We start from the raw sequence: 19,684 nt of genomic DNA, 5'->3' as shown, positions 1-19,684 counted from the left end.
TGAACATAGGGTTAGGGTTTGGCAGTTGGGCGTGGTTTTTATACCAGCCGAAACGGGCGCCCGACCGTCGGATTCAATCCGACGGCCAGGAGCGTGTGGGCAGCCTCTCCGCGTGGGCTCAGCGTGCAGGCCGCGGGGGCGCCGTGTTGGGCCGCGGCGGCAGGCCGCGTCGAGTTCGACGGATGGGCCGCTGGCTCGGCAGCGTGGCGGGCCGCGTCGAGCAGACCGTGTGTGCGCCGCGTTACCGCGTGCCGCACAACGTGGGCGCCGCGTAGGCTGCGCGTCGCGCACCGCGTGGTGGGCCGCGTGGGCCGCGGGCCGCGTGGACGATAACGATTACTGACAGTTTTTTACTGTTTTATTATTTACAGAGGCGTTTTTAGGCATTTTTGGGTCATTATTTGGCCAAAATTTTGTCTAGTTTTTTCTGAATAAATAGGACCAACAAAATATTTGTTCAGAAATTAAAAAGAAAAGGAAATGCCTCTGAAAAGTTGAAAGTTAATAGTTTAAAGTTAAAGTTTCCGCTGCAATAGTAAAAGAAGCTTTTTTGTCAAGTTTTTTTTTTTCTGAGCAAATTGAACCAACGAGATATTTGTTTCAGAAAATAAAAGGTAACACAGATGCTTCTGAAAGTTTTAAAGTTTAATGAATTCAAAGTTTCCGCTGCAAATAGTTAAAGTTGCATTTTTATTATGAAAAATGCAAAAGTGATGATTAAAATATAAAAAGTTGATTAAAAATGATTGTTGAAACAATTATGATCCTGTCATTTTATGACCAACGTTATTAATGGCATGATCATGTTTTGTTGCAATAATATGTGCAAAAGTGACAGTTAAAATTTTAAAGAGATGATTAAAGTGATTATTGTGATAATTATGGTTGTGTTATTTTTTGACCAACGTTATTAATGACATGATCATGATTTGTTGCAAAGAAGTGCATTTATCTCTATTTCTGCCCAACGGTGATATAGATTTAATTGCATAAACAGTTGTATATTCTAATTTTGACCAACGTTGGATTATTGCATGCAATTGTTGTTATGGTCTCATTTCATTGTGGTTTAAAGGAGGGTACTACTTGATGAGCTACATCAAGGATGTTCCAACCCTCAGAGGTGACAACTACACTGAATGTAGAAAGAAGGTTGATTTGTGCTGGGGTGGACTGGGTTCCCACAGCCGGTCAGACCAAAAGATCAAGTCAGAAATGATAAGAAAGATGATTCTGCATGACAGAATGAAAGTGGCTAAGTGCCATGTATAAAGAATACAATTGAGAACGCTATTGTGGGCTCAGTTGCAGAGTGTGCTTCCGTATGGGAGTATCTTGAAAGAATAAAGAACCAGTTCACTGGTTCTTCAAAGATATGTGCGACCAGTTACTTGAAGCAACTGGTGACAGAAAAGTACACATGAACATGAAAGACATGGCGAGTGTGCCATATGGTTGTAATAATGCTTATGTGGGGTTGCTTTACTTCATGATGAGTTTTATTTATTGTCCTTGCGTGAAAAAAAGGCGATGTCTGTGTGTAATGTGAATGAGAAGGTATCCCTGTCGGAAAAAGAACAAAAGAAAAGAAAAAGAACTGAAGAATCATCGAAATTATGGCAATGTCGCTTATGCCATATTTCGAGGGGGAGAATAGAAAGACTCGTCGTTAAAAATGATATTCTTCCTCCATTAGAATTCTCAGACATAGAACAGTGCATCGATTGCATTAAAGGAAAATTTGTAAAGCAAATTAAAAAGGGTTCAAATCGAAGCACAGCAACACTAGAAATAATTCACACCGATATATGTGGACCATTTCCTGTGAAAAGTGTGGATGGCTATGATTCGTTCATAACATTCACGGATGATTACTCCCGATATGGTTATATTTATCCAATAAAAGAAAGAACAAAGCGTTGGATAAATTCAAAATATTCGAAGCTGAAGTTGAAAATCAGCATGACAAAAGAATAAAGATAGTCGAGTCTGATCGTGGAGGGAGTACTACGGTCGACATACTCCATATGGCCAAGTCCCTGGACCTTTTGCAAGGTTTCTACAGGAGACTGGAATAGTCGCCCAGTACTCGATGCCGGGCGAACCTCAGCAGAATGGGGTAGCTGAAAGGCGCAACCGTACCCTTATGAATATGGTGCGCAGTATGATGAGCTATTCCACCCTACCATTGGGATTGTGGATTGAGGCGTTAAAAACCGCTATTCACATTCTAAACAGAGTACCAAGCAAATCGGTGCCCAAAACGCCGTATGAGCTATGGACAGGGAGAGTGCCTTCTCTAAACCACCCGAAAGTGTGGGGGAGCCTCGCTGAGGCCAAAGTATTTAATCCAAACATTGCAAAGTTAGATACCAAAATAGTCAGCTGCCATTTTATTGGCTATCCTGAAAAGTCTAAAGGTTATCGTTTCTACTGTCCAGAGAAATATACAAAGTTTGTGGAAACGAGACATGCTGTCTTCTTAGAAGACGAAATGATGAGGGGGAGCATGGTAGCTCGGAAAATTGATCTTGAGGAGAAGAGGGTGCATGCACCTAATCCGATGACTCAGGAGCCATTTTTTGCGCTACCATGTGCACCTGTATCGACGATCCCTGCGATTGTGGTGCAAGCGCCTGTTGTGACTCCACCCATGACAACAATGAGTGAAAATTCGGAACCTGTCCGTCAGGAGCCGAATGAACCATTTGTTGAGCATGAAAGGGAGCAACAACAGACCACCTCCTCAAAAGTACAAAGCACGACTTGTGGCAAAAGGATTTACACAAAGAGAAGGGATAGATTACAATGAGACATTTTCTCCGGTCTCATGTAAGTTCAGAATCATCATGGCACTAGTTGCACATTTTGATTTAGAGTTGCATCAAATCGATGTAAAGATGGCATTTCTAAACAGGGATTTGGAAGAAAATGTATACATGAAACAACCCAAGGGTTTTATCATGGAAGGCAAGGAAGAAATGGGATGCCGCCTAAAGAAATCCATTTATGGATCAAAGCAAGCCTCCAGACAGTGGTATCTAAAGTTCAATGAGACAATTAAGAGATTTGGATTTAAAGAAAATATTGAGGACAATTGCGTTTATGCAAAGTTTAAAAGTGGGAAATATATTTTCCTAATCTTGTATGTGGATGATATTCTGCTTGCCAGCAGTGATGTTAGTCTACTGCAAGAGACAAAGAAGTTCTTGTCCTCAAATTTTGATATGAAAGATCTTGGTGAAGCGTAATATGTTTTGGGCATAGAAATTCACCGAGATAGGAACAATGGAGTATTAGGACTATCGCAAAAGTCTTATTTAGAAAAGATTCTAAGTAAGTATAATATGCATAAGTGCAGTGCCACACCTGCCCCTATAGTCAAGGGCGACAGTTTTGGGAAACATCAAAGTCCCCAAAATCAATACGAGCTCGATCAAATGAAAGCGGTTCCATATGCTTTGGCTATTGGAAGCCTACAGTATGCACAAGTGTGCACTCGCCCTGACTTAGCATTTATCACCGGAGTACTCGGTAGATATCAAGAAAATCCAGGTTTTGAACACTGGAAAATGGTAAAGAAGGCATTGCGTTATGTGAAAGGCACAAAGAGTTACATGCTAACATACAGAAGATCTGATTCCCTAGAAATAAGAGGGTATTCAGATGCAGATTTTGCGGGGGATAAAGATGATAGAAAATCCACATCTGGATATGTATTCACCCTCGCAGGGTGAGCTATTTCGTGGAGAAGCTTCAAACAGACGATAGTTGCATCATCCACAATATATGCAGAATTTATAGCATGTAAACGTCAAGTCCAATCCAAGTGCCATAATATATGCCCACGTTAACTTACTGTGGTATTAATAAACGCCAGTCCATTATGGCACCAACCATGACGTAAATATCCACCGACATGGAATCTACCACAGCGGAAATCTATGTGCCGGCCAAAAAACTTTGCAGACGACTATCGTTTGTGCCATCCAAAAAATCCACCGGGTAAGGGAGCTTTTTTGTAGTGCTTTTTATGAAGCACATGTAGCAATTGGAAGCTTGCTTCAAAAATAAGATCACGGTGAATTGAGTTCAAAACTTTTGGTGCATCAGATACAACATCAGAAATTAGTTTATGCATAGCAGTGAAGTCATCCATTGTAGAAGGCTGCAGATTTTCAACCATAAGTCCATGAGCTACAGGACTCTAAGGAGGTGTGTCAATCATTGGCACATCATTGTTTGCTGCAGAAGCAGCATTTGCTTCATCGAGTGCAGCATGTGTATGGTTCTCAATATTGTCTTGGGCATGGTTATTTTCATAGACAACATCATCCCAAATACCACAAAATGAGTGTGAGGTAGTGGGTGGGGATTTCCATCAGGTGGCAGAGGACCGTCACGTCCCGGTTGGCCCTAATACAGGCTACCAAACACTGTACCTGAAAAGATGAACAACCAAGTTAGTCGATGCTCGAACGCTGAGTCATATGTTCATAACTCTGGAAACCGGCCAAATTCAACCAGTTGCAGCTATTGATCGCTCCTAAGCTGAGTCATGTGCTTCTAACTCTGATAAACAGACCAAATTCAACCGGCCACAAGCCTTCACTCACAGAATCGATGTCACCACCGGCAGGATTTTGTGTGCGAGGCCGTCCGATTCACGCCCACCACCAATAGTTTTTGGGCATCATCTGGGAGTCTGATGCATAAATAGGGTTGAAAGGTACATGTTGGGAACCTGAAGCATTACTTTATATCAGAGGAAGGTGAAGCCCTATGTCGTGGCCTTGGTCACCGATATCCTTTTCTAGTTAACCTTGTTGTATGCATATTGGCAGAGACGTAGGGCATAATTCCCTATGCACTCAAAATCTTCTATTCCAAGCAATGGCAGATCCTTGGAGCACTTTTAATACAACTCATGAGACTCACTGGAAACTACTACTGCATGGAGAATGACAAGAGACAAACATTGAGTTGTTCCAAGCACATGAATATACACAAGCTTGTAAGAAAATGTTGAGTCCTGAGATTAATATATGGACTATAAGTACTACGTTTGCAGCATTCTATGCACAAGAGATACCTCAGGTCGGAGAGCTTGACCAGTAGGTTGTCAATGTCGCTAGAGCCCTATAAATCCACCATTTCTGTGTTCGGTTTTCTCCTCCCCTTTCATGTTAGTTACACAACAGGCATACCAACGAACAAATAGTTATGCGGCTGTCAAAATGTGTAAGCTTCTTGCTTAGGGTAGTCATCCTATTGGCAACCTTTGGGCCCTTCATCGCCATTGCCCATAGAGGTAGACCCCAAATACTTATGATTGTGCATACTAGAGCTATAGCTTTTCATTCAATTGTTCATGTTCAAATATTCTTCTTGGTTACTGGTGTTAACTGCATCTGCGATACACTGACATACTGTTATGGGAAAAACACCGACATGCTTGTTGTATGTTCTCAGGGTTGCTGATGGAGTTCACACTTGACAAGATCATCACAGATGAGAAAGTCGGAAGCAATGTACTGACAGGACAAAACATAGTTTTTGGAGATGCAGGCATGGAGAGGACAGAAGCAAACGATGGTCGAAGCATACCGAGCTCAGGTGCAAAACATTCCGTCGGAAAATGTGGGCATAGAGCAAGGAAGGACCTGGGTGTGAACTGTTACTTCAGAAGTAGGAAACTTCATTCAGGAGTCTACTTCGACGGTCACATACCCTACACTGCTGATTACCGTAAACCCCGGCGCCACCCACCCAAGAACAACTAAAGTAGATTATAGCCAAGTAACTACATCTAGCTTGTTCTCCTTTTTCTTTTTTTACTTTGGTTGACCATTATATATTTGTCAGCTATGGTCTTCCCTCTTCTTAGATGCAAGTGTGTAGTGATGGTATAATTTACAAACATCGGTTGTGCTTCTCCTGTGTCATAGTAGTAACTTCAGTGGTCCTACTTAGGAAAGGGTTCTACCTCCTGCAAGATCGATTTCATAAACATATCTCAGCCTCGATAAGGAATAATTCATGAATTTGAGCATTAATATTTTCTCATCCATTTGTATACTCTATTGGCCGGATACCTAAAGATTTCGTTGCATTGCCTTTGGTGCACCACCATCTAGTCAGGTATCAGGGCAATATCTCAAGGGTAGAAAGTGCTGAGACGCGGCGACTGGTCCACTAGGAACGCAAGCATTGGCAGCATGAGGGAGTTGCTGTGCACATGAGTTGGCTAGGATGGCGAACTTCACTCCTCCAAAAGTTTGGCTGGACGAAATCACCACTTGGTCGTTTAGGACCTCTTTGATTCGCTGGCTTTTCAAAACATACAACTATGAAAACTGCAGGAATGGTAGTATGTCCTTTTGCTATAACAAAACCAAAGAATTTGCATCAAAGATCATTTGATATCAAGCGAAAAGCAAAGGAGTTGTACCAAGAGGTTACATTGGAATGCAAACCTTAGGAATTTCTACCTATTATATCCAGTGCCTTGTTAGTCACAAGGCACAGCTTGCCTTGCACCCCCACATCCACCCTTCGTCCAGATCCAACGGCCATCCAAAGACCAAAGCAAAATTTCATGAGGTTGACCAGAACCAGGCACGGACCCAGCTTCGTCCTCACTCCTCACGCGCGCGAGGCAACTCTCATCGCCGGTGCACCAACGCCGTCACTGCACGCGGAAAGGCGAGAGGAGGCGGCCCGGCTGTTCCCCTCTTTGGATTTGCCTAAGATCTTTGGAATTCATTTATTTCTTGCAGGGGTGGCTTGCTTTGGGTGCGGGGGTGCAAGGCAAGTTGTGCCTTGTGAGTTGTGACTAGCAAGGCACTGGATCTCTGTGTTACAAATATATCTACTTAACAAAGGCTACCGAGTAAGAGAAAACAGCTTGAATTGAACAGAAAATGCCAGGTTGCAGTCCTACCAACATTCTCATTCTATACCTATATAAAAGCTAACCCTGGTTGCTGAAATTTTAGCTACTGAGTAACTGTTCATGGAGTGTTTTCCTCCAATCATCGATGGCCACAACATCGTTCTGCACTGTAGATGGCTTCACCTTCTATACCTATATAAAAGCTAACCCTGGTTGCTGAAATTTTAGCTACTGAGTAACTGTTCATGGAGTGTTTTCCTCCAATCATCGATGGCCACAACATCGTTCTGCACTGTAGATGGCTTCACCGTACTATACATCAAGTTTGGTTTTCTTTTTTTCTTCTCGTGTGAATCCCTTAATTACCGGGTCTTTCCGGTTACGTTGTGCGATAGTATCCGGTTGTTCCACGTTCTCCATCTTAATTTTTCCTCTTTCGTCGTCAATAGCCGGTCTAATCCTTTTCACTGTCACGCGGTCAAAGCGGTGCCGCCGTCCCATCCCGAAAAATCTAGGCCCATCCTATCTGCCTCTTCCTCTTCCTTTTCAATCCCATCCCAATCGGTCATGTAAAAAAATCGTCATTGTTGCCGCTCACATGCTCCGCCCAGGGGCTGCCTGCCTCCTCTCTCTCCCAGGCCGCCATGCGCCTCTCCCTCCCAGGCCGCTGTGCTGAATATCTGCTGCTAAGGCTGTCGACGAACCTGGCAAAGGACTCCACGGCGTCGGTCGCATCGGTCGGGAACGCGGTGGGAATCGGCGCGTCCAGCAGGGCCTGCTGCACCGCATCGTCGGTGACCCTGGCGGCCGCGGACGCGGTCTGGTCGGCGGCGAACCCCCAGAAAACGTCGTCGACCGTGGTCGCGTAGGGGGAGAGGATGGAGGAGTCGGTGAGGAGCTGGCGGTCGAGCACTGCCTGCGCGTGGAGCGGGTCGGCGTAGGGCCGCATGGCGCTGGCCTCCACCCTCCGCAGCGCCCGCGCGCCGGCCTGGGCTGACGCCGTCACCAGCGAGAAGGGGGGCATTGGGTGCGTGCGGCGGACCAGAATCGCAGCATGGCGGGAGGGGTCATGGTATCAGATGGCGCGCGGGACGGGGCCGAGCGAGTTCAGGAGCAGTGAGGTGTGGCTGGGTGTGCGCGCACGCGTGTGTGGAAAGGGGCCAGCCGCTGCCTCTTCTCCTCAAGGAGCCCTCGAATGTGTACTGAAGGTCCCCCGGCCAGCAATCTCTTGCAGCGAAGCTCCCACCTCTCCTTCCGGTTCTCGCCAACAAGGTGATTAATTATGTGTGCTCTCTTTTGTTGCATTTGTGTGGATCTGAAAATAGTATATCTAATGGCGCAAGACTGATGCTTCTCTCTGTTTTATTGTTTGTTGACGTGTGTTATGGAAGAAGAATACGAGGTTCTGTAGAAAGATTGGCCCCAGATCTTGAAGTTCTAGCAGGTACGGTTTGGATTTTTTCAGACATGAGGTGTATTGTAGGGTAGGGATCTCTGTTTGTTCAAAGAAAATTATACTTGCTCTCTTCCCATGTCTGTTCACATTTTGCCTCTGAACTTCTCATGTAAACAAGGATAGCCCTGTTTTTCAGTGAGAGGATTGGTGCAGGTGGCAATGGCGAGAAACTGACCCGATCGAGCACCTCCAACAACTGCTCGAGGCCCCCTGCCAGGTGAAGCATGTTTTGCTGTTCCAATCACCTCTCTCTTGACACGGTCCTCTCTCTCTCTCTCTTCTCTGCATATGCTTACATTCGGAATCAATTTGTTGCTGAATTTCGTGAATCTTTTGCTACTGAATACGTCCTTCATTTCATTGCCTAGGTTCCAGTCTGCCCAATGAGTTGAATTGTACCTTGATCAGCCCATGGATGAGCAAGCAAGCAGGCTATATGTACAGCTAAAAGGTACGTCACCACTCTCATCCAATCAATTACATACCTACAGATGTAAATTTTGCTATCTAAAGCTGGGATGCAATGTTTGTTTTGGTTTATTCTAAATCAGTTTAGCCGCAACTTTTTCTATGTCATGGCTGCATGCGCTTAATATTAGAAGCTAATATTTAGGGATACCTTGCAGTTTTTACCTAGCAATGTTTTCTGGTTACATTAGGCTATTATGTTACAAATAAACTGTGGCATTGTCTAAATTCATAATTCCCGCTTGAAAATATTGTTTTCATTGTTTCTGTCAATTTTTTTTTTCCTGGCTCCATTCTCAGCAGTGTGGGTGTTGCAGGGAAGGTGTACATGTGACTAGCAGTGCGAACGACGACTCACAAACCTCCGCTAGACCTTGAGCGTAGCCTGCAGAATCACAGTTATATCGTGCTTCTTATAAGCATTGTACGCGATGTAAATTTGATGCTCCAGATAAAATGCTGAGAGACAGATTTGCGTGTGCAGCTGAAAAGCAAATGTTTAGGTCCTTAAGCAATAAGAATTCTTTATTGGCTTAGAAACTCAATTTGTGTCAAGAGTTTACAAGGACTTTCCATTCACAAGCACATGTATTGAACACTCATTGTTGGTGTGTTTTCTTATGAGCACTCACTGTTGGTCTTTTTTGGGGGTTTCCATTTGAGGCTACCAATGGTGAGGTGGAGTCAAATTACTTGGTGGACGTGTGGTCAAGGAACCACCCCTGCTACATTGGCGAGTGGTGGCTCCTCAGCGTTGGCCGTCATTTGCAGTATCTCCTTCTGTAGGTTTGTATTTGTGAGATTTTTACAAAGCGACTGAAGTGCAACGTGACAAAATCTGATTTTCAGTTATTTGTAACCCTGTGTTCTTATTCATTTGGTGGTGACATTGTACTTTCTGTAGCTCCAGCAGCAGCAATGACGATGACAAGCTGGACAAGCCCATGACAGAAGCCATGGACGGGCTGTACGGAGAAGCTCCTCTAGAAGAGCATGTTGTCAATGGCATCAACACAAGGTTCCCCCTCCGCTCCTCTATGTCAGGTAGCATTCTTAGCACATACTTTCTGCTCATCTATGTCAGTTGTTATTTGTAGATTCAATTGCTGCGTAGCGCTCACACTGCAGTGGTGTCAAAGTATGTCTGTACAAAAAGAAGCATTTGTATTCATTCAGCTAACTACATGTTTCCGTACAATAAACATGTGTCAAATGGTTTACTCGGTACAAATGATTTGATTATATCAGCGACCTCGCCCAGCTCCTCAGTTGTTCTTTATGTTCTTCTCTGTTCGAGTAGATCAACGGCTTCACCGGCACCGAGGGTGGGATCGTAGAGCAGCTCCTCACCTCAGTGCAAGCAATTCTCCGGAGGATGACGCAATAGGTGACCTATCTTCTGAATGTTAGTGTACATGTCATTGTTTCATCCCAACAATAGTTCATCCTATGTCCATGTCAGGTAACATTTGATCGCATTGCATGTTAGAGGGTGCGAGCGAAGAATCTGGGACTGTGTAATAATTTATTTGATGCTACGCATTTGTGCTCTCTACAAAGCTCAGGGATATCCAGCTCGGCAGCTGTGTTCAGTTCAGTGTCAACAGTGCAAATGTCAGCACCAAAGTGAGAGATTCAGGTATGTTTTACTTATTGTTCTCATAGAGATCTGCAAATAGATGAACCATGCTGTGTCCTGCTCCGATCTAAAATGTTTGTATGCTCTAAATTTGTCTCTTTCTTTTGTTCATTCCAAGATGATCGTCAAAATTATAAGGTCGAAGAAAATTGAATCAATGCCCTGTAGTTTTGAAGCAGGCTTGCACGGCAGCGAGCTCCGCCTCGTGTCACAAGAAATACCAAGGATATTTGCTTGGGAGTCTGAAACTCTAGAAAGCTTATGAATGTGGTGTCTCCATGGAACTTTATTCAACAAGTGTACGTGTTGTGGCCTCAGCAACTTGAACATATGACACTGTTTACATTGTACGCTGAGTGCATGTTTTGCAATAGACTAGAAGATGCAAACTGCTTTATTCTAGCATTTGCCTCCTGTAATAACCTATGTTCAAGGACAAACAGTTATGCAGACCTGAAGGACAGCACAATATCTCAAAACTATTTGTATCAATCAGATCATATGGGTCAAATTTAAATATTTGATATATTTAAAACCAGTGAAACCACGGGCGCGGCGTGCGCCGCGCCGCACATTTCCTAGTTATTTGTAAGCTTATCGATACAATTGATAAGATAAGTACACCAACTTCAGCTGTATTTCTGCTAAGCTACATCTCTTAATCACACATGGTGGAAGCAGGCAGCATGCTGTCAAAATCAGGTGTACTAACTACCAACTGACCAATGAAGTAATTGAGTACCCTTTCACAACCCGCTTTTTTGTTGTGCATTGCCGGACCCCGATGCTTTGTCCAGGTCCCTCCTGTTCATGTAAAAGAAGGACTGTTTGTCCGTGAATGCGGATTTTATGCTAATTGGCGAAAATCCAGCATATTCCTTGTCTGACTTAGCCAGACCAACTTCAAGAATGTACTTCACGAGTTCATGTTTCTGTACAAATGGTTGCGCCGCAAATTCCTCCACCGGTATCCACTGTATTCAAGAGGTGGAGTGTTAACCGAGTATTCATACACCAGTAGTTAAGATATGATAGATAATATTTTAAAATGTCCCCCTCTCTGAGACGAATTAAACAACTTGATGCTGAAATGCTAGTTGAAGTACCTGAGCATCCTCAATTTCTGATTCTTGCTTAGTAATGTCAAAGGAAAGTGGCCGTAAGATACACACAAAAAATAAATCTGATTTTTCAAAATAAGCTTTGTGGCTCTGCCTGCACATTGGTAGGTTCGTAGATACCCACATGAGAGAAACAACAATTAGTTCAGACTTCAAAAAGCTACAGTGATTGATATAAATTGCAACAAAAGAAAGTTTCACTATTTAATTTACATTTGACCGTTTACTCTGATATTTCATGATCATCTAGATTCTTCTAAATAACAGGGGGTTATGGAGTTAATCAAACATATCTCAATAAGAAACTAAAAATGCAATTCTATGCAAGATACATTGCATCGTTTACAAGAACAATGCAAATTACAAACCTTAGAAATTTTCTTTACCATTCACAACTCTCACATATATAGTGTACACGCTACAGAAGGCTCAAGGGGCGGACCTAGAGTAAAATGGCACCGGTGTCCTCATGAACTTCACTCACAAAATTTGAGTTCAAACGGGGAAGTCACATACTGTATATATAGGGCACAAGCCAAAGAAAATGACTATTGGCCCAGTCTCATGTGCTGATGTGCACCACCATAGCTAAACGTGGTACGTCCCTGAGAAGGCTGATAAAATTTGGAGTATAGTTGATATGATGGGCAATTGAGCCGAGAGCTAGCCAGCTAGGTGTCACATAACATAAGTTAATATCAGGCTGACTTTTATAGGTTTCCTGATTGTACTATGGATCTTTAAGACATGGAGAGATAAAACATAAGGAAGTTGATACCTGAAGGCAAGTACTTCAATGAATTCTGTATCAATCTGATACGTACATGACCAAGGAAGGAAAAGAGAAGTAGTATTAGTAGCTATAGCAGCATTTTGTCAGCATCAGCTTATTGAACATAAAGTAATTCTCGATAAGGTAATACATACCCCTGTCTCTTCTTTTACTTCTCTTACAGCTCCAATGTTTATATCTTCACCCTGCATGTATCAAGATTTTGTAGATTATAACGAGAGAACGTGGTAAAGAAAGATCTTTGAATATCATCTCCACATGTCCAGAGCAGAAATTTTACTGGTTCAACAACTCCAGTTGGAAATTTCCATATTCCTAGTCCTCGAAGTACACCACTTTTTTCTTGGACAGCCAATACCTATAGAAGTATTTAGTATTTCAGTGATCCGTAATATACATACTTTATCTAAGCTCTTAAAGCCAATTCAAATAGGATAGAAAGGCAGAAGCATGATTATCTGGGTCCTTCATAGTGCTTTCATATTCATTCGGTACCTCTCTTTTGTCATTCATTACAAAAGCTCCAACACCTACACGGTGTGTAGCATTTACAGGTAATGTATGAGTCGTATTCGGAAGCCAGTATGCAAGCATTAAGTAAGTTTCCTCTGCATGGTGGTACCAGAATCCTTCCTGTATCAAAATGAAGGAAAGGTGATTCAGACATTAAGTTCAAAGTTCAAACAGCTTCTTACAATAAACCTTACCCCTTGTACATACCTAATATTAAGATAAGAGTACTGTCTTATTGGCGTTCTTCAAAATGAAGAACAAAAGACCATGTTCACACAGAGTTATGAAATAACACTAACTAATATGAAAACCTATAACAGTTTGTTATTTTGAACTACAATATACATTATGAATTCGAAAATATTAAATTGACAAGCTATATGATGAATACAGACTCACGAAAGTAGTACAAAAGAAACATGAAATATGCAAGCTAAATTACCTCTACTGCTGATTGAATAAGGTTGGCAAGGCCGATCGGCAATTTTATCCAGACACCTCTTATTCCCTACAATGAGGACAATACAGATTTACATTACAGAGAGAATCAATGGAAAGACCGTGCAAAAATATATTCGATCGGAATCCAAGCACAGTTCAATCTGAATATGGACGAACACTAATCTTTAGCTATCTGTGACATGACTTGAACACAATTGATGATCTGAGGGAATTATGCATAGCACAAAAGGAACTTACTGTATTACATTGCGCATGTGTACATCAAACACTTAATGATTTATACAAAATATTAATATCTATACAGTTAGGGTATTTACGCTGAACCTACAAAAAAAACCTATGTTGGAGATCCATTAAAAACACAGCACACATGCATTTTAAGGCATTTTAACAAGTCATATTTCTATCAAAAAATCCTATGTACTGTAGGTATACCCATGGTAAATGAAAGCACCTGCTCCCTCCATTTTGACAGGGCAGATTTCAAGGAAGCTGAGAAAACTTGTGGATCCATCGGGGCCGTCATCTCAATAATGACGCCCCCATGCTTGTCATTCACAAATGGAAGAGGCTCGACATCGGCCCCGTTCTTGGCCGTTGCTAATTCCGTCGCCACCGCTGCTGAATTCACCGAACTCGACATGGTTCTGCTCCAGACTGCCCCCCTCTGTCTTGTACCTGCGGCTACAGAATTTTAGGAAGCAAGCCTGTATGTATACTTTTACTTTGTAAATTGCACAACACAGTATTCAGCATGTGCAAAAAACAAATGATTGAGATACGGTTTGTCAGGGATGCTACAAAATCCAGCTCTGTAGTAGTCAAGGTTAAATGTAGAAGGACCAATGAAACAGCAAGGCGGGAGGTGGACAGGGAAGGGCGAAAGGCTGCCCACCACTGGACTGTGTCCGTCCCCTTTCATTCTTTTTCTGTATCGCGGTCATCGGATTCATCATCACGGTATCACCCATATTTGTTTCTTTCACCTACGTTCACGATCCGGCCGGTCTCCCGGCATCTAGGAGCGGGACGCTCCACGTCGGTCCAGCCCCCACCACGCGTATTTCCATGGCTCTGGCTTTGGCAAAATCGCCGGGAAACATTCCACGCGGGCGCAGATCGCATTTCCGCCCCAGCTGGATACGCGATCCGCCGAAGCTAAGAGGGGAAACTAGCTAGACGGCAGCACGAGTCAGTGCCGAATCGAGCGGGCAGGGCAGAGCACGTACCTGCTGCTACGAGGAAGAGCGCGCCGGCAGCGGAGGGGGAGGTGCGGCAGAGGGCTCGTGCGGGCGGCGGCGCGGCGGAGGGGAGTATGCGGCGGAGGAGGCGGAGCAGAGGAGTGCGCGCGGGGAGGGGGAGGGAGAGGGAGGCCATCTGAGTCAGCGCATCCCAGTCCCGTTTTATTAGCGGAGCAGGCGGTGGGGCGGGGACCGAGCGGCACCCGCCGATGACGGCAGGCAGGCAGGCTGGTGGCGGGGCGAGGTGGGAACGCGGCGGTGTATTATTGGCGGAGCAGGCGAGAGGCGGCGGGGTGGCGTGACATCAGCCGCGCGGAGCTCGGACCGGCTGGCTTTGGCGTGCGTGCGTGGATGTGCTCTGGCCGCCGCGGGGAGTTTGGCCGGACTCGCGTCGCGCGGACAGCCAGCGGTGGCGCTGTGGTGGATGGGACAGGAGTTGGCAGCTCTACCAGATTTGTACACAGTAAGAGCATCTCCACCGCCGGGCCCGGGCGAAAATGGGCTTACACCGGCGCACCGGTGCGCCGGCGATTTCGACCTTTGCTAAGGTCGCAAATCGGGCGCGTCGGCGCCTTGCGAGACTTAAAATTTTGGGCGTGGGAGCCGTCTGTCACACACACCAACAAGATATACATCTTCTCTCCCAAAACTCCGTCCCCTCCGCCGCTCATTTCTCCCGCCAGCCGCTCAATCTCCCATCCAGCGTCGAACCCGAAAAACCCTCGCCACCGCGTCATGCCACCGAAGAGAAGGGCTCCGACGAAGGCAGCGAAGCCGCCGACGAAGGCGCCGCCGAAGACGCGCACCGTCGCACCGAAGGAGAAGCCGGCGACCATGTCGCAGGAGGACTGGGACACGGAGATGGATCGACGCGCCTTCGTCACGGCTGACCGAAGGAGGCGCCGCATCACCGCCCTCGACGCATCGAAAGCGGTGGCCTCTACGGAAGCGTGCCTGAGCTTGGGCGGCGGCCTGAACAACATCTCGAGCTCCCCGTCGTCGCCGGGATACTACGCGGGGTACACCGCGGACGCGCCGTCGATCTCGCAGATGCGGCTGTCGCAGATGGACGGCGACGCCCGCTACTCCCCCGAGTTCTGCAACAGCGACATGACCGTCGACAACAACGCCCCGTTCTCGCCGGATTCAACGGCTCGGGGCAGCGACGCCTTTCGCTTCCCCGACCTGAATGATTCGCCTGACCTGCGCCGCACCCAGGGCCACGTGACGGACGGCACCGGCCTTCCCCGCGACCTCTTCCCCGGCGATGGCAGGCGAAACCCAGCAGGTGTTCGGCAGCGGGTCCGGCGTGTCCATGTGCCAAAACGAGGTGTGTTTCCTTTTATTTCTATGTGTTGTGTGCATTGTAGACACCGGCGGCGACTCAAAGATTGGAATTTATGCGTAGATTGCCGGCGAGGAGATCCTGAACGGCATCATACGCGGCCATGTCTACGAACCCCCGGTCAACGACTACGAAGAAGAGGCCGACGAGGACGAAGGTGAGGAGGCCGAGGAGGAAGTCCAGGAGGAGCTGATCGATGCCGAGACCGGCGCGAGCGTGAGGAGGACACGCAGGCGTTCCGCCGGCACTCGTGGTCCGAGCTGGAGGTCCTTGGAGGATGAATGCCTCATCGAGGCGTGGAAGCAAGTGAGCTTTTGCTCCATCACCGGCGCAAACCAAACCGGGGGCAAGTATTACAAGCGCATCCTTGATTGTTTCGATGAGAAGAAGAACTATGGTGATTACGCCACCATAGAGATGAACCGGAACGAGGGCGCCCTCTCTCACCGTTGGAACTTGATCAAGGGGTCGTGTAGCAAGTTCCACGGCTACTATGAGAAGATCAAGGCACGGAAGGAGAGCGGCACAACGATGGTGGATTGGGTATGATCTACGCCTATCTTATTTGCATATGAATTGGTGATCAATGTTGTTGCATATGATTTAATGATCCAACTTGTTGCATATGAATTGGTGATCAATGTTGTTGCATATGAATAGATGCTCAAAGCCCCCGATATGTACAAGCACCAACACGAGGACAAAGACTTTCCGTTTATGCATTGCTTCAAGAAGCTCCAAGGTTGCAAGAAATGGGACGACCTCCTCCACACTCTCATGAAGGACGGGGAAGATGGGCTGGTCGATCCATCCGGCGCCTCCACCGGGTGCCCCATTGGCAACAAGAAGGCCAAGGCCGACAGGAATGCGGCGCCGGTATTGGCAGCCATGGACGCCTCCATCGAGAATATGATCACCTCGTTCTCCATGGAGAACAAGGAAGCTGCCGATAGAGCCGCCGTCGTGTGGAAGGCCATCCTCGACAAGAAAGACGCCAAGATCGAGTTGGAGAGGGAGAGGGTGAAGGCAGCGAAGATGGAAGCTCACGCCGCTACCATGAAGGCCAACAACGAAGCGACGCAGCTATCGTTGGCCAAAATGTCTCAAGAATAGAAAATCTTGATGGCCGACATGGAGAAGATGGACCCCTTGGCACGGGCGTGGCACGAGATGTACCGCGAATGCATTGGCCAAGAGGTGATGGCGGCGCGAGCTGCGTAGGCGTCTCCCCCGGCACCGTTGATGGCGTGTATTTCACACGTTCGTTGGGCAACCCCAAGAGGAAGGTATGATGCGCACAGCAGCAAGTTTTCCCTCAGAAAGAAACCAAGGTTTATCGAACCAGGAGGAGCCAAGAAGCACGTTGAAGGTTGATGGCGGCGGGATGTAGTGCGGCGCAACACCAGGGATTCCGGCGCCAACGTGGAACCTGCACAACACAACCAAAGTACTTTGCCCCAACGAAAGAGTGAGGTTGTCAATCTCACCGGCTTGCTGTAACAAAGGATTAACCGTATTGTGTGGAAGATGATTGTTTGCAGAGAAAATAGTAAAACAAGTATTGCAGCAGATTTGTATTTCAGTATTAAAGAATGGACCGGGGTCCACAGTTCACTAGAGGTGTCTCTCCCATAAGATAAAAGCATGTTGGGTGAACAAATTACAGTCGGGCAATTGACAAATAGAGAGGGCATAACAATGCACATACATGACATGATAAGTATAGTGAGATTTAATTGGGCATTACGACAAAGTACATAGACCGCCATCCAACCGCATCTATGCCTAAAAAGTCCACCTTCGAGTTATCGTCCGAACCCCTCCAGTATTAAGTTGCAAAGCAACAGACAATTGCATTAAGTATGGTGCGTAATGTAATCAATAACTACATCCTTGAACATAGCACCAATGTTTTATCCCTAGTGGCAACAGACACAACACAACCTTAGAACTTTCGTCACTTGTCCCGGTGTCAATGCGGGCATGAACCCACTATCGAGCATAAGTACCCCCTCTTGGAGTTAAAAGTAAAAACTTGGCCGAGCCTCTACTAGAAACGGAGAGCATGCAAGATCATAAACAACACATGTATAATAACTTGATAATTAACATGACATAGTATTCTCTATCCATCGGATCCCGACAAACACAACATATAGAATTACATATAGATGATCTTGATCATGTTAGGCAGCTCACAAGATCTAACAATGATAGCACAATGGGGAGAAGACAACCATCTAGCTACTGCTATGGACCCATAGTCCGGGGGTAGACTACTCACTCATCACACCGGAGGCGACCATGGCGGCGTAGAGTCCTCCGGGAGATGATTCCCCTCTCCGGCGAGGTGCCGGAGGCGATCTCCTGGATCCCCGAGATGGGATCGGCGGCGACGGCGTCTCGGTAAGGTTTTCCGTATCGTGGCTCTCGATGCGGGGGTTTCGTCACGGAGGCTATTTGTAGGCGGAAGGGTAGGTCAAGAGGCGGCACGGGGGCCCCACACCACGGGGCCGCGCGGCCAAGGGGGGCCGCGCCGCCTATAGTGTGGCCCCTCCGTGGCCCTCTTCGTCTCTCCTTCGGACTTCGGAAGCTTCGTGAGAAAGTAGGCCCCGGGCTTTAATTTCGTCCAATTCCGAGAATATTTCGTTACTAGGATTTACGAAACCAAAAACAGCGAGAACAACGAATCGGCACTTCGGCATCTTGTTAATAGGTTAGTTCCGAGAAAATGCACGAATATGACATAAAGTGTGCATAAAACATGTAGGTATCATCAATAATATGGCATAGAACATAAGAAATTATCGATACGTCGGAGACGTATCAAGCATCACCAAGCTTAGTTCCGCTCGTCCCGAGCAGGTAAAACGATAACAAAGATAATTTCGAAGTGATATGCCATCATAACCTTGATCATACTATTTGTAAACATATGTAGTGGATGCAGCGATCATAACAATGGTGATGACATGAGTAAACAGGTGAATCATATAGCAAAGACTTTTCATGAATAGTACTTCAAGACAAGTATTAATAAGTCTTGCATAAGAGTTAACTCATAAAGCAATAAATCAAAGTAAAGGTATTGAAGCAACACAAAGGAAGATTAAGTTTCAGCGGTTGCTTTCAACTTGTAACATGTATATCTCATGGATAATAGTCAACATAGAGTAATATAACAAGTACAATATGCAAATATGTAGGAATCAATGCACGGTTCACACAAGTGTTTGCTTCTTGAGGTGGAGAGAAATAGGTGAACTGACTCATCATAAAAGTAAAGAGAATGGTCCTTCAAAGAGGAAAGCATCGATTGCTATATTTGTGCTAGAGCTTTTATTTTGAAAACATGAAACAATTTTGTCAACGGTAGTAATAAAGCATATGAGTTATGAAAGTTATATCTTACAAGTTGCAAGTCTCATGCATAGTATACTAATAGTGCCCGCACCTTGTCCTAATTAACTTGGACTACCGGATCTTTGCAATGCACATGTTTTGACCAAGTGTCACAATGGGGTACCTCCATGCCGCTCTGTACAAAGGTCTAAGGAGAAAGCTCGCATTTTGGATTTCTCGCTTTTGATTATTCTCAACTTAGACATCCATACCGGGACAACATGGACAACAGATAATGGACTCCTCTTTTATGCATAAGCATGCGGCAACAATTATTATTCTCATATGAGATTGAGGATATGTGTCCAAACTGAAACTTCCACCATGAATCATGGCTTTAGTTAGCGGC

At 45.6% G+C, this 19,684-nt stretch overlaps 2 protein-coding genes across 2 annotated transcripts; one reads left to right on the top strand and one right to left on the bottom strand.

Annotated features, from left to right (window-relative positions):
* The first annotated feature begins 9,290 nt into the window (after positions 1–9,290).
* Positions 9,291–10,206, top strand: LOC124660413. Its single transcript, XM_047198224.1, has 4 exons — positions 9,291–9,605; positions 9,724–9,837; positions 9,917–9,983; positions 10,120–10,206. Exons 1-4 carry the CDS (start codon positions 9,490–9,492, stop codon positions 10,204–10,206), a joined length of 384 nt encoding a protein of 127 aa, XP_047054180.1. The 5' UTR covers positions 9,291–9,489.
* Positions 10,207–11,075: 869 nt separating this feature from the next.
* Positions 11,076–14,036, bottom strand: LOC124696396 (nudix hydrolase 2-like). Its single transcript, XM_047229133.1, has 8 exons — positions 13,802–14,036; positions 13,328–13,393; positions 12,868–13,005; positions 12,653–12,730; positions 12,507–12,557; positions 12,358–12,392; positions 11,565–11,673; positions 11,076–11,432 (listed from the first exon to the last, which is right to left on the bottom strand). Exons 1-8 carry the CDS (start codon positions 13,988–13,990, stop codon positions 11,205–11,207), a joined length of 894 nt encoding a protein of 297 aa, XP_047085089.1. The 5' UTR covers positions 13,991–14,036; the 3' UTR covers positions 11,076–11,204.
* Between the last annotated feature and the right edge of the window lie 5,648 nt (positions 14,037–19,684).

The sequence above is a fragment of the Lolium rigidum genome, chromosome 1 (assembly GCF_022539505.1).
Source record: "Lolium rigidum isolate FL_2022 chromosome 1, APGP_CSIRO_Lrig_0.1, whole genome shotgun sequence".
NCBI classification, from domain to species: Eukaryota; Viridiplantae; Streptophyta; class Magnoliopsida; order Poales; family Poaceae; genus Lolium; species Lolium rigidum.
This window is presented reverse-complemented; position numbering and strand designations above follow the sequence as displayed.

Bases quoted from the DNA above. Each gene is read 5' to 3' on its own strand.
- LOC124660413 (XM_047198224.1), top strand. From the start codon at position 9,490: ATGGTGAGGTGGAGTCAAATTACTTGGTGGACGTGTGGTCAAGGAACC. The intron at 9,606-9,723 runs GTTTGTATTTGT...TACTTTCTGTAG, and splicing joins TGCAGTATCTCCTTCTGTAG to CTCCAGCAGCAGCAATGACG. The intron at 9,838-9,916 runs GTTCCCCCTCCG...TGTTATTTGTAG, and splicing joins GTCAATGGCATCAACACAAG to ATTCAATTGCTGCGTAGCGC.
- LOC124696396 (XM_047229133.1), bottom strand. From the start codon at position 13,990: ATGTCGAGTTCGGTGAATTCAGCAGCGGTGGCGACGGAATTAGCAACG. The intron at 12,558-12,652 runs GTAAAATTTCTG...TGATACATGCAG, and splicing joins CAACTGGAGTTGTTGAACCA to GGTGAAGATATAAACATTGG. The intron at 11,433-11,564 runs GTACTTCAACTA...TCTTGAATACAG, and splicing joins CAGAAATTGAGGATGCTCAG to TGGATACCGGTGGAGGAATT.